Source organism: Oncorhynchus gorbuscha, linkage group LG03 (assembly GCF_021184085.1).
Source record: "Oncorhynchus gorbuscha isolate QuinsamMale2020 ecotype Even-year linkage group LG03, OgorEven_v1.0, whole genome shotgun sequence".
Lineage (NCBI taxonomy): Eukaryota > Metazoa > Chordata > Actinopteri > Salmoniformes > Salmonidae > Oncorhynchus > Oncorhynchus gorbuscha.
Genome location: NC_060175.1, coordinates 30,180,614 through 30,195,624, shown reverse-complemented (window position 1 = coordinate 30,195,624; position 15,011 = coordinate 30,180,614). Strand labels below are relative to the sequence as shown.

Genomic DNA, 15,011 nt, shown 5'->3' with positions numbered 1-15,011 from the left:
CGAGAATGTGTTCAGAATTCATGGCCTCCCGTTAGACGCCGTTTCAGACAGAGGCCCGCAATTCACGTCACAGTTTTGGAGGGAGTTCTGTCGTTTGATTGGTGCGTCCGTCAGTCTCTCTTCCGGGTTTCATCCCCAGTCTAACGGTCAAGCAGAGAGGGCCAATCAGACGATTGGTCGCATACTACGCAGCCTTTCTTTCAGAAACCCTGCGTCTTGGGCAGAACAGCTCCACTGGGCAGAATACGCTCACAACTCGCTTCCTTCGTCTGCTCCCGGGTTATCTCCGTTTCAGAGTAGTCTGGGTTACCAGCCTCCTCTGTTCTCATCCCAGCTTGCCGAGTCCAGCGTTCCCTCCGCTCAAGCGTTTGTCCAACGTTGTGAGCGCACCTGGAGGAGGGTGAGGTCTGCACTTTGCCGTTACAGGGCACAGACTGTGAGAGCCGCCAATAAACGCAGGATTAAGAGTCCAAGGTATTGTTGCGGCCAGAGAGTGTGGCTTTCCACTCGCAACCTTCCTCTTACGACAGCTTCTCGTAAGTTGACTCCGCGGTTCATTGGTCCGTTCCGTGTCTCCCAGGTCGTCAATCCTGTCGCTGTGCGACTGCTTCTTCCGCGACATCTTCGTCGCGTCCATCCTGTCTTCCATGTCTCCTGTGTCAAGCCCTTTCTTCGCACCCCCGTTCGTCTTCCCTCCCCCCCTCCCGTCCTTGTCGAGAGCGCACCTATTTACAAGGTACGTAGAATCATGGACATGCGTTCTCGGGGACGGGGTCACCAATACTTAGTGGATTGGGAGGGTTACGGTCCTGAGGAGAGGAGTTGGGTTCCGTCTCGGGACGTGCTGGACCGTTCGCTTATTGATGATTTCCTCCGTTGCCGCCAGGATTCCTCCTCGAGTGCGCCAGGAGGCGCTCGGTGAGTGGGGGGGTACTGTCATGTTTTGTCTTAGATTGTCTTGTCATTTTGCTTTTCCCTCTGTTCATTTTCCCCCTGCTGGTCTTTTTAGGTTCGTTCCCCTTTTTCTCTCTCCCTTCCTCTCTCTCTTCTCTCTATCGTTCCGTTCCTGCTCCCAGCTGTTCCTATTCCCCTAATCAATCATTTAGTCTTCCCACACCTGTTCCCGATCCTTTTCCCTGATTAGAGTCCCTATTTCTCTCCTTGTTTTCCGTTCCTGCCCTGTCGGATCCTTGTCTATTGTTCACCGTGCTGTGTCTATGTATCGCCCTGTCGTGTCGTGTTTCTGTTATGCAGGTGAATGAGGACCCAAAAGCGACTTGGCGAAAACAGAGTTTTTAATCCAGTAAAGTTATTTTACAAACAAAAGGCATAATACTACTCGTAATGACGAGAACAGACTGGAGACTTGATCAAGAACTGCAGGTTGCCTCGGGAAGGCACTTGAACGTAGCAGACTCAGACACCTGCTCACCACGCAGCATCTGAGGGAAACACGACACGACAGGGCAATACATAGACACAGCACGGTGAATAATAGACAAGGATCCGACAGGACAGGAACGGAAAACAAGGGAAGAAATAGGGACTCTAATCAGGGGAAAAGATAAGGAACAGGTGTGGGAAGACTAAATGATTGATTAGGGGAATAGGAACAGCTGGGAGCAGGAACGGAACGATAGAGAGAAGAGAGAGCGAGAGAGTGAGAGAGGGAGGGGGAGAGAGAGGGATAGAAAGAGGGAAAGAACCTAATAAGACCAGCAGAGGGAAACGAATAGAAGGGGAAGCACAGGGACAAGACATGATAATCAATGACAAAACATGACAGTTTCCCTCAGATGCTGCGTGGTGAGCAGGTGTCTGAGTCTGCTACGTTCAAGTGCCTTCCCGAGGCAACCTGCAGTTCTTGATCAAGTCTCCAGTCTGTTCTCGTCATTACGAGTAGAATTATGCCTTTTGATTGTAAAGTTACTTTACTGGATTAAAGACTCTGTTTTCGCCAAGTCGCTTTTGGGTCCTCATTCACCTGCATAACAGCCTTGCGAAAGTATTCGCCCCCCTTGAACTTTGCGACCTTTTGCCACATTTCAGGCTTCAAACATAAAGATATAAAACTGTATTTTTTTGTGAAGAATCAACAACAAGTGGGACACAATCATGAAGTGGAACGACATTTATTGGATATTTCAAACTTTTTTAACAAATCAAAAACTGAAAAATTGGGCGTGCAAAATTACCTGCGTTTTCTGTCTGTCTGTGCCAATTTGTCTCGTTTGTTCAAGTCAACCAGCAGTTTGTATTTCAGTGCCTGCTTTTTTCCCCAGTCTCTTTTCTTGCCCTCCCGGTTATGGCCCCGAGCCTGCCTGCCTGACCACTCTGCTTGCCTGCCTGACCACTCTGCCTGCCTGCCTGACCACTCTGCCTGCCAGCCTGACCACTCTGCCTGCCAGCCTGACCACTCTGCCTGCCAGCCTGACCACTCTGCCTGCCAGCCTGACCACTCTGCCTGCCAGCCTGACCACTCTGCCTGCCAGCCTGACCACTCTGTCTGCCAGCCTGACCACTCTGCCTGCCTGCCTGACCACTCTGCCTGCCGACAGGTACCTCTGCCCCCCTCTGGATTACCGATCTCTGCCTTAACCTGAGCCTGCCTGCTGTCCCACCTCTGGTTCTGACCCCTGCCTGCCTTGACCTGTCTATTGCATGCCCCTGTTTGGAACATCAAACTATTGTTGATCTGGGTCTTCCCTTCGTACCTGATAAATATAGTGTATAAGAGAGAGTTCAATACATTTTGTAGTGATTTCTATGTTGATGTAAATAATATTTCCTGCTCTGTGATGTCATGAGGTGCAACCAGATGCTGCACTTGACATTTATGAAATTGTTTATTCCAGTTACTAATAAGCAACCATTTAAGAAAATGACTGCAAACTGTTAAATACCCTTGGATTTATGAGGAATTGAGAAATTGTATGGTTGAAAGGGAAGAGGCAAAAGGAATGTCAAATAAGTCTGGCTGCACAACCGATTGGGAAAACACTGCAAATCGAGAAATCGTGTGACTAAACTGACTAAAAAAAAAATTATACTACGAAGCAAATGATAGTAAAAAGCTTTGGAGCACCTTCAATTACATTTTGGGCAAACTCAGCTGCGTCATTCATTGAATTAGATGGCTCATCCATCACACAACCCACTGATATTGCCAACTACTTAAAAAAAATTGGCAAGATTAGCAAACTTCCACTCCTGAGTGGGGCAGCGCATCAGTGCTGCGGTGTCACTACAGCCTCTGGTTACAGGAGACCCATGAAGTGGTGCACAATTGGCCCAGCATCGTCCGGGTTAGGGGAGGGTTTGTCTCATCGTACTCTAGCAACTCCTTGTGGCGGGCCAGGCACCTGCAAGCTAAACCCTGTCATCAGTTGGATAGTGTATCCTCCGACACATTGGTGCGGCTGGCTTCCGCGTCAGCTTATGTCAAAAGTAGCGTGGCATCGCAGGGTCGTGTTTCAGAGGACGCATGGCTCTCGACCTTCGCCTCTCCCAAGTCCGTAGGGGAGTTGCAGCGATGAGAGACTAACTATCAATTGGATACCACGAAATTGAGAAAAGGGGTAAAAGTAATAAACAAATATTTGCAAACTTAGGCATGACATGCCAGCAACAAACGCACACACTATACATCCAAGTATAACTGACCATATTATGAAAGACAAGCATCGTAATTTTGAATTCTGTGTGGAAGAGGTGAAGAAATTGTCTACCAACAATGACAAGCCACCGGGGTCTGACAACTTGGATGGAATATTGCTGCGGATAATAGCGGACGATATTGCAACTCATACTTGTCATATCTTCAATTTAAACCTACTAGAAAGTGTGCCCTCAGGCTTGGAAGCAAAAGTAATTATGCTACCTAAGAATAGTAAAGCCCCTTTACTGGCTTAAATAGCCATCCAATCAACCAGTTACCAACCCGTAGTAAACTTTTGGGAAGGACATTCAACAAGCACAACACTTACACTGATTGGCTGAGACAAATTGATGAAAAGATTTAGACTTCAGTGTGGCTTTTGACATCAGTCTGCTGCTGGAAAAACTTATGTTATGGCTTTACACCCATCCACTATATTGTGGATAAAGAGTTACCTGTCTAACAGAACACAGAGGGTGTTACTTAACGGAAGCCTCTACAACATAATCCAGGTCGAATCAGGAATTCCCCAGGGCAGCTGTTTAGGCCCCCTTTTTCAAACTTTAATGACATGCCACTTGCTTTGAGGAATTTTAAGTATTTGGGACAAAATATTTCCCTAAACCTCAACTAAATCTTGTAATGAATAATGTGGAAATTTAGCACGTTGAGGTGACTAAACTGCTTGGAGTAACCCTGGATTGTAAACTGTCATGGTCAAAACATGTTAATACAACAGTAGCTAAAATGTCTGTTCACCACAGAGGGATGGTGAATTGGCTTACACTTGGCACAAAAGAGGGTAGCACGGCTGGCCCTTAAATGTAAACAGGGAGCTAACATTAAGACATGCATGTCAATCTCTCATGGCTGGAGTGGAGAGATTGATTTCATCTCTACTTGTTTTGTAAAAAGTGTTGACAAGCTGAATGCACTGAGCTTTCTGTTTAAACTAATAGCACACAGCTCAGACACCTATGCGTACCCCACAAGACTCTTCACAATCCCCAAGTCCAGAACAGACTATGGGAGGTGCACAGTACTACATAGAGACATGACTACATGGAACTCTATTCCACATCAGGTAAAAACAGATACAAATGGAACAGTGGGGACTGTGAAGAGACACACACACAGGTACAAACACACACATACATAAGCTAGCACACACGTACATTGAAATATTGTATGGTGGTATTATACACTTTATGTAGTGGTGTAATAATGTTATATGATGTACTGTTATCTTTTGTTTTATGTGTGATGTAAGTGCCTAAATGTTTTTGGACCCAAGGAAGAGTATCAGCTATTGGGGATCCCTAATAAACACAAACGTCAATAACTACAGTTGAAGTCGGAAGTTTACATACACTTAGGTTGGAGTCATTAAAACTCGTTTTTCAACCACTCCACAAATGTCTTGTTAACAAACCATAGTTTTGGCAAATCGTTTAGGACATCAAGTAATATTTACAACAATTGTTTACAGGCAGATTATTTCACTGTATCACAATTCCAGTGGGTCAAAAGTTTACATACACTAAATTGACTGTGCCTTTAAAAAGCTTGGAAAATTCCAGAAAATGGTATCATGGCTTTAGAAGCTTCTGATAGGCTAATTGGAGGTGTACCTGTGGATGTATTTCAGGGCCTACCTTCAAACTCAGTGCCTCTTTGCTTGACATCATGGGAAAATCTAAGGGAATCAGTCAAGTCCTCAGAAAAAAAATTGTAGACCTCCACAAGTCTGGTTCATCCATAGGAGCAATTTCGAAACGCCTGAAGGTACTACGTTCATCTGTACAAACAATAGTACGGAAGTATAAACACCATGGGACCACGCGGCCTCCATACCACTCAGGAAGGAGACGCGTTCTGTCTCCTAGAGATAAACGTACTTTGGTGTGAAAAGTGCAAATCAATCCCTGAACAACAGTAAAGGACCAAGTGAAGATGCTGGAGGAAACAGGTACAAATGTATCTAGATCCACAGTAAAACGAGTCCTATAAATGACATACCGCTCAGCAAGGAAGAAGCCACTACTCCAAAACCATCATAAAAAAGCCAGACTACGGTTTGCAACTGCACATGGGGACAAAGATTGTACTTTTTTGAGGAATGTCCTCTGGTCTGATAAAACACAAATAGAACTGTTTGGCCATAATGGCCATCGTTATGTTTGGAGGAAAAAGAGGGAGGCTTGCAAGCCGGATAACACTTTCCCAACCGTGAAGCACGGGGCTGGCAGCATCATGTTGTGGGGGTGCTTTGCTGCAGGAGGGACTGGTGCACTTCACAAAATAGATGGCATCATGAGGGAGGAAAATTATGTGGATATATTGAAGCAACATCTCAAGACATCAGTCAGAAAATCAAAGCTTGGTCACAAATGGGTCTTCTAAATGGACAAATACCCCAAGCATACTTCCAAAGTTGTGGCAATATGGCTTAAGGACAACAAGGTCAGGGTATTGGAGTGGCCATCACAAAGCCCTGACATCAATCCCATAGAAAATTTGTGGGCAGAACTGAAAAAGCGTGTGCAAGCAAGGAGGCCTACAAACCTGACTCAGTTACACCAGCTCTGTCAGGAGGAATGGGCCAAAATTCACCCAACTTATTGTGGGAAGCTTGTGGAAGGCTACCCAAAACATTTGACCCAAGTTAAACAATTCATAGGCAATGCTACCAAATACTAATTGAGTGTATGTAAACTTCTGACCCACTGGGAATGTGATGAAATAAATAAGAGGAAATAAATCATTCTCTCTACTATTATTCTGACATTTCACATTCTAAAAATAAAGTGGTGATCCTAACTGACCTAAGACAGGGAATCTTTACTATGATGAAATGTCAGGAATTGTGAAAAACTGAGTTTAAATGTATTTGGCTAAGGTGTATGTAAACTTCAACTGTATCTCAAGTGGTCTTTCCTCAATTCCATGCATCCTATATCCCTGCATAATTCTCAACCGTATTGGAGGAGAAGGTCCAAGGTCCCTCCCTTTGGACCTACTTCTCCAATGCATTTTGAATAGGAGGTGTGGAGAGAGGATGCCAGGAATCGAGGACAGATTAGTTGACAAAGTGTCTGTGTGTAAGGATGCGACAGGTCTGAGGGTCCTTACCAGCCCTTCCTCTCCTGGTCTCAGCGAGGTCACTGCCAGGTCGTTGCCGCTCTCGTCGAAGGCATTGATGTCGATTCCCCAGTTGGTGTGCGGCTGCTTGAACCAGTTCTGCAGCACGTGCTTGAAGTCGATACTCTGCCAGTGGCCCACACGTGAATTGAGCTCGATCTTCAATGAGCGGATGCGGATGTGGCGGCTGCCCTGCTCCGTGACAGGCTTCAGCCTGAGGATCTGCAGGTAGACGGTGGAAGTCTGCTGCAGCGGCCGAAGGTACACCCACAGCTGAGCCTTCAGCACCTTGGTGAACATGAGTTTGGGGCTGAACTTAAAGAAGCAGCAGCTGGGCTTGCCGTCCACCTGCACCAAGGGCTCCGCTGTGGGATAGAGAAAGACAAACAGAGTTTCTACATTAATAAAGGTTTAAAACCTCTACAGGATCAGTGTCCCCCCACGGGACGGATGTGCTAACGTAGGCTAATATGATTAGCATGAGGTTGTAAGCAACAAGAACATTTCCTAGGACATAGACATATCTGATATGGACAGAAAGCTTAAATTCTTGTTAATCTAACTGCAAAAAGCATTGTCCAATGTACAGTAGCTATTACAGTGAAATAATACCATGCTATTGTTTGAGGAGAGTGCACAGTTATGAACTTGAAAATGTATCAATAAACCAATTAGGCACATTTGGGCAGACTTGATACAACATTTCAAACAGAAATGAAATGGTTCATTGGATCAGTCTAAAACTTTGCACATACACTGCTGCCATCTAGTGGCCAAAACCGAAATTATGCCTAACCTGGAATAATACATTGTGACCTTTCTCTTGCATTTTTTTCCATATTGTATCAAGACTATGCATATCCTTGCTTCATGTCCTGAGCTACAGGCAGTTAGATTTGGATATGTAATTTTAGGTGAAAAATTAAAAAGATATCTGATCCTTAATATCTGTAGAAATATAGCTCTACATAAGAGATCAAACAAGGTGTCAATACAAAGGATGATCAATGGGGCAGCAGGTAGCCTAGTTGTTAGAGCGCTGGACTAGTAACCGAAAGATTGCAAGATCAAATCCCGAGCTGACAAGGTGAAAATCTGTCTTTCTGCCCCTGAACAGGCAGTTAACCCACTGTTTCTATGCCATCATTGAAAATAAGAAATTGTTCTTAACTGACGTGCCTAGTTAAATAAAGGTAAAACATGTTTTTTCAAATGACACTGGACTGGAGCATGGCTTTACAAATATATCATTATAGCATTGTATGCTTCAATTGTAAATGACCTCAATAAGAAACAATATTGTTGCTTTGATCACATCAGAAGACGTCCGTCTCGTAATCTCCAAAATACAACAACTTTGTTTGGATGTTGTAAAGGACCATTCACCGAAACTGAAGAGATATAGCTAGCTAACTAACTCCTTTTGAATGTGGAAAAAACAGTGGACAGAGACTTGCTAGCATGGAATCTGCCTCCAGAAAAAAGCTTCTCCCAAGTGGGTGTGACACCTACTCCCGTTGCCTGCTGCACTGCTGCTTGGATTCCACCTGGCGATCTGATCACCGCCTGCCTTGGCTTATCTGCTACAGATGCCACCCCCCTTTCCCGCCTACTGATCAGAATTTTATGTAGGCTAATTAACTTGAAGCTTATTATGTGAGCTTACTCAGAAATGCTTGAATTAACTAGTATAAGCCTACTATTTATTTTATCGCATACTTTTATAGCCTACTGGACTCAGAGAGCTACTCTCTCAAGTTATCTTGTTGGGGCGAGTGACTCTTTGAACTTACAATGGCTAGCCCCAAGTCATTATATTTTTTCTTGTTTTATGCTATTTGCCTCATGTTCCCCTAAGGAAAAGCACCTTTAGTAAATCTGCATTCTCTGTGAGAGCTTCCCATGTCTGGAATACACTGCCATCAGACACACATAACTGCACCACATATCACACTTTCACAAAATGCTTGAAGACCTGGCTAAAGGTCAATCAGATTTGTGAACATGGTCCCTAGCTGTGTGTGGCTGCTTTCCATGTTGTCTGTTGTCTGTAGCTTGTGAGGTGTGGAAACATTTTGTTGCTTTTATGAATTTTGTTTTGCTGCTTTTTGTTCTATGTTGCTCTGTCTGTATGCTATGTCTTGCTTGTCCTATGTTGCTATGTCTTGCTTGTTCTATGGTGCTATTGTCTATATTGTAATTGTTTTTAATAACCTGCCCAGGGACTGCGGTTGAAAATTAGCCGGCTGGCTAAAACCGGCACTTTTACTGAAACGTTGATTAATGTGCACTGTCCCTGTAAAAATAAAATAAACTAAACTAAAACTAAACTCCTGCGTGCCTTGTTGACTATGAACGTGCTTGTTTACCCAACCGTGGGACAGACTGTTTGGTCCCATCCTCGGGACTCTGACTCTATTGGTTACACGGACTCTTGCCCTCCCATCCTATTCTAACCACCTCTTGCCGGCTTTGTATTCATGTTACCTGATGAAATTGCTGTACAATATGATCTTGTTGCCATCTGATGCACATTCAAATGTCATTAAAAAACACTGCAGAGCTCTCCTTGTCCTTTGCCGTGGCCTGATTGCATTACTGCTGATGATATCTTCAAATGTGCATATACACTCTGGCCCCAATTCTGACTTGTCCTCTGATATCTGTTTCACAGATTTCTGCTCTCGTAAAAGCCTGAGTTTTCTGCACGTTAACACTAGAAGATTATTACCTAAAATGTATCAATTGAAAGTGTGGGTCCACAGCTCCAATCCAGATGTGTTGGTCATTACTGAGACGTGGTTAAGGAAGAGTGTTCTGAACACTGATGTTAACCTTTCTGGTTATAATCTTTTTTGGCAAGAGTGATCATCCAAAAGTGGTGGAGTGGCAAACTTTATCAAGGAACACTTTCAGTGCTCGGTTGTCTCTGCCAAGTCTGTCCCCAAACAACTTGATTTGCTGGTTTTAAGCACTAAACTTTCAAATAGCTTTTTGTTGGCTGGGTGTTATCATCACTGGCCTGTACCCTAAATTCTCTCCTGGCCCCTTACACTAAGTCTGAATTTGTCCCGCTAGGTGACCTGAACTGGGACATACTTAAACCCCCTGACCAATTCCTAAAGCAATGGGACTCCCTAAAATTCTCAGATTATTACCAATCCCACAAGGTACGACTCCAAACACCCAGAAAAGGATACTCTCCTTGACGTTATCCTCACAAATAATCCCGATAGGTATCAGTCTGGTGTTTTCTGTAATGACCTTAGTGATCACTGTTTTACAGCCTGTGTTCGTAATGGCTGCTCAGTGAAACGACTTGTCCTGATTTGTCATAGGCGCTTGTTAAAAAACTTTAATGAGCAAGCCTTCCTTCGTGACCTGGTTTAGAATTGGTATAGAAGCTTGTTCCCCTCTGGCGAAGACGCTTGGACTTTCTTTTTTTGCTATTTTCAGTGGTATTGCTAACAAACACACCCCCATAAAGAAAATGAGAATTAAAAACAGGTTCAGCCCCTGGTTCGACTTTGATTTGGCAGAGTTACTCCACCTCAAGAATTCTATTTGGCGAAAGGCTCAGCACACGCATACTCAGGCTGACTGGATCCGGAAGGCCAAAGTTAGTTACTTAAAGACATGGAGAATAAACCCTCTTCCTCACAGCTGCCCATGTCCCTTAATGTTGATGATGTGGTTGTTACTAACAAGGAGCACATGGCTGAGCTCTTTAATCACCACGTCATTAAGTCAGGATTCCTATTTGACTCAGTCATGCCTCATTGCCCATCCAACATTTCCTCATCTCCCACCCCTTCTAATGTGACTGACTACCTCTTTTTCCCCTGTCCCGCTACAAAGCTTCTCTCTGCAGGCATTCACTTAGTCTGAGGTGCTAAAGGAGCTCCTTAAACTTAACCCCCAAAAAACATCTGGGTCAGATGGTTTAGATCCTTTCTTCTTTAAGTTTGCTGCCCCTATCATCACCAAGCCTGTCTCTCCTCTCTGGGGAGGTTCCCACTGCTTGGAAGGCAGCCTCAGTGCGTCCTTTGTCAATAATCAACTGACTGGCTTTCTTGATGTCTATACTATTCTCTCTGGTATGCAATCTGGTTTTCGCTCAGGTTATGGATGTGTCACTGAAACCTTAAAGCTCCTAAATTATGTCACCATTGCTTTTGATTCTAAGCAGTGTTGTGCTCTATTTCTATTGATTTGGCCAAAGCGTTTTATATGGAAGACCATTCCATTCTTGTGGGCTGGCTAAGGAGTATTGGTGTCTCTGAGGGGTGCAATGTATAAAGTCAGAACATCTGCTATCTCAGCCACTGCCTGTCATCAAGGGAGTACCCCAAGGCTCGATCCTAGGACCCACACTTCTCAATTTACATCAACAACATAGCTCAGGCAGTAGGAAGCTCTCTCATCCATTTATATGCAGATGACACAGTCTTATACTCATCTGGCCCCTCCCCGGATTTTGTGTTAAACACTCTACAACAAAGCTTTCTTTGTGTCCAACATACTCTCTGCCCTTAACCTTGTTCTGAACACCTCCAAAACAAAAGTCATGTGGTTTGGTAAGAAGAATGCCCCTCTCCCCACCTGTGTGGTTATTACCTCTGAGGGTTTAGAGCTTGAGGTAGTCACCTCATAAAAGTATTTGGGATTATGACTAGACGGTACACTGTCCTTCTCTCAGCACATATCAACGCTGCAGGCTAAGGTTAAATTTAGACTTAGTTTAATCTATTGTAATTGCTTCTCTACAACCCCAGATGCCAAACTAACCCTGATTCAGATGACTATCCTACCCATGCTTGATTACGTATAAGTAATTTATACGTCTGCAGGTATGGGTTCTCTTGAGCGGCTATGGTGCGCTTTACCATTTGGCTATTCGATTTGCCACCAATGCTCCTTATAGGACACATCACTGCACTCTATACCGTCGCAAGACCCACTGGTTGATGCTTATTTATAAAAGCCTCTTAGTTAGGCCTCACTCCCCCCTATCTGAGATACTTACTGCAGCCCTCATCCTCCACTGCAGCCCTCATCCTCCACATACAACACTCACATTCTGTTAAAGGTCCCCATAGTACACACATCCCTGGGCCACTCCTCTTTTCAGTTTGCTGCAGCTAGCGACTGGAACTAGCTGCAAAAAAACACTCGAACTGGACAGTTTTATCTCTGGACAGTTCTCTCTTCATTCAAAGACTCAATCACGTTCACTTACTGACAGTTGTGGCTCCTTTGCTTGATGTCTCTACCTCTGTCTTTGTGCCGTTGTCTGTGCCAAATAATGTTTGCACTATGTTTAGTGCTGCTACCATGTTGTGCTGTTAGCATGGCAGCAACACATGACATGTTGTCTTAGGTCTCTCTTTATGTAGTGTTGTGGTGTCTCTCTTGTCGTGATGTGCATTATGTCCTATTCGTTTTTATTTTTAATCTCAGGCCCAGTCCCAGTAGGAGGCTTTTTACCTTTTGGTAGGCCATCATTGCCAATAAGAATTTGTTCTTAACTGACTTGCCTAGTTAAATAAGGGTTAAACCTTTTTTTTGTCTATGTTGTCAATATCTTTCATACTTTAAGATGAAAAAAAAGCATTGCCTTTGAAAAAAACAGCTTCAACGAAACATTTGAGAGACTACAAAATGTAGTAAATGTTACAACTAACTAAGAGGACTGGTCAAACAAAGCCTCTAAATCTAATGAGTGGATTTGCCAGAAGTCATAATGAAGATATCAGATATCATTGTGGAGCACGGGAGATATTATCGCATTGCTTTATACCTATCCAATCCTTTCAGTTCTACACGGTGCCTAGGGAGAATTGGCTAGGGTCGATTTAACATTTTGCAACTGACTTATATCACCAAATGATATAAGTTCTCCACTCTCCAAATCCAAGAGCTGCCATTGGTTTACATCAGTAAATGTCTGATGCAGCATGGAGATCCCGCCTAATGTGGGGTTCACAGGTCAAAACCGATCTCTGCACAGCTGCCACCAAAATCACAGGCAGGAGGAGTGAGGGGGAGTTAGCTGTTTTCCTGCCTCTTCTGACTCTCATCTAAGCAGCACTAACCATAAAATGGTTACTAGATCCCCTGAGCAAACTCATGATGGAGCCATCAGTTCGAAATAATTCGCCGTTTTGGAGCCACTACCAGTCTAGATTAACTAACATTTGTGGAGATATGGGCTCTGTAGAGCTGAGCTGTATGATAAAGTCCTTTGGGGACATTACATACTCTCTGTAACACCCAAATGACAAGTTATGGTTACTGTTGCAGTCTCAGAAGCAAAAAAAAAACAAATTTGAAAGAAAAGTGAGAAGCTTTTAAACCATTGGATATCCATTGACTATTCATATCTTAGTACTTGGCCTTCATTCAGAGTATTTCACTGATGTAGGCTACCACTTATGTGACTGGCTGTGGCTGTGTACAACATATGTCATTCGCATTCTGACTCATTTGCATAGACTGCCCATCAAGAATAATGACATGCACCCAATGCCTATTTCAATGTAAAGCATTCTGTCTATCATGAATTAGGTGAAAATGTATGCGTCAAGATTTATTAGCAGATAATCTTGTTTTTAACAACACCGGGGCGGCAGGGTAGCCTAGTGGTTAGAGCGTTGGACTAGTAACCGAAAGGTTGCAACTTCATCATTCATCATAGGCCGTCATTGAAAATAAGAATTTGTTCTTAACTGACTTGCCTAGTTAAATAAAGATAAAATACCAGATAACGTATTTTTTATTTTATTTTTATTTAACTAGGCACGTCAGTTAAGAACAAATTCCTATTTTTAATGGTGGCCTAGGAACAGTGGGTTAACTGCCTTCTTCAGGGTCAGAACAACAGATTTGTACCTTGTCAGCTCGGGATAATCGATCTTGCAACCTTTCGGTTACTAGTCCAGCACTCTAACCACTAGGGTACCTGCCGTCCATAAATGGAAGCTCGTTGTTTTTAAAAGAGGCATGCATATTTTTAAAAATGCATTTATTCTGTTGACATATTTATTTCAATGCATTGAAGGGCCCCTTCCTAAATCCAGTACTTACATTTAAATGGAGCCAAATATTATCAATGAGGTACTATACATTCAACATTGACAGCAACTTTCCACTGAATTCACCAGTTGGTAGACTGCAGATAGTTTGGTTTTGAAGCAGACAGCCGAGAGTGTTAATGATCTAGACTGAGCTGAATGGAGGCTTGTGTTCCCGCTCATTGTTCTCTGCTGAGAAGTGTGTTGCTGCCTCATTTTAAACAGAAAGCGCAGGGACCTGTCAATCATTGTTAAATCGGAGGTTGCTCAGGCAACCTGCAAAGGCTTCCTGGGTCAAAAGGTCATTTTGGCACCTCGGCCTAGTTAAGAAATGGGATCAGGGGTCAAAACCGTCAGCCTTTTACATCCCGGGGTGCTGGGGAGGGGCAGTCCTAATAGCCAAATTGAGTTTGAAGGTCAAGGTCGACCCTATGGCGATGGTAATATATGTTTTTCTCCACAACAGTCCTTTCACCTATTCACACCCATTTGATATTTCAAAGATATACAACTCAGCTTACTCAGCCGTAATTTGTTTTTGTTGTGTTTGGGGCAGGGTTTTAGCAGCCAATGGTGATTTGTTTACCAAAGTGTTGTAATTGATTTAGCCGGCATGCATAGAGGGATATGAATTCAATGAGGTAAAGATAAAACCATATCCATTAGAAGAGTCCAGAGGAACATTGAATGAGTGCCAAGGTCCTTCAGCCTGTATTATGAGGGCCAGTCATTAGTGAGTGTAAATTAAACAGTGTCTCACGCTGGACAAACAATATGTCAATGTTCCTTTTGGTAGGTTGCCGGGGTCACAGCAATTAACGTGTTGTTGTGTTTGCTCATCAGCACCAAACCGGGAATGAATGATTCTGCACTTTTCCCCGGGTTTACTTGAGATGACTATTTGTTGTTGTTATTCTGCTGCATAGTGAATGATGAAACTATGACAATGCCTTTCCGCACTTTCTTTTATCCACATGAACAACTAACCAACAGCTGAATTGAAAGACTCACTTGAAGCAACCAGTTTGAGATGCTTTGGCAAATCACTTTCTCTAATATGTTGCCTGCAATAAGACCTACAGGTTCCTACGTAATCTGAGATGCAGGTTTCTGCTGGTCATGCTAAATTTAGTGCCATA

At 43.6% G+C, this 15,011-nt stretch overlaps 1 protein-coding gene across 2 annotated transcripts in view; it reads right to left on the bottom strand.

Annotated features, from left to right (window-relative positions):
• Window positions 1–15,011, bottom strand: part of LOC124031192 (growth/differentiation factor 11-like) — a 50,505-nt gene that overhangs the window by 22,207 nt on the left and 13,287 nt on the right. For both annotated transcript variants that reach the window (XM_046342149.1, XM_046342150.1), the window contains exon 2: window positions 6,791–7,164. In XM_046342149.1, coding sequence (XP_046198105.1) covers window positions 6,791–7,164 — 374 coding nt within the window. The remainder of the gene's footprint in view (window positions 1–6,790; window positions 7,165–15,011) is intronic.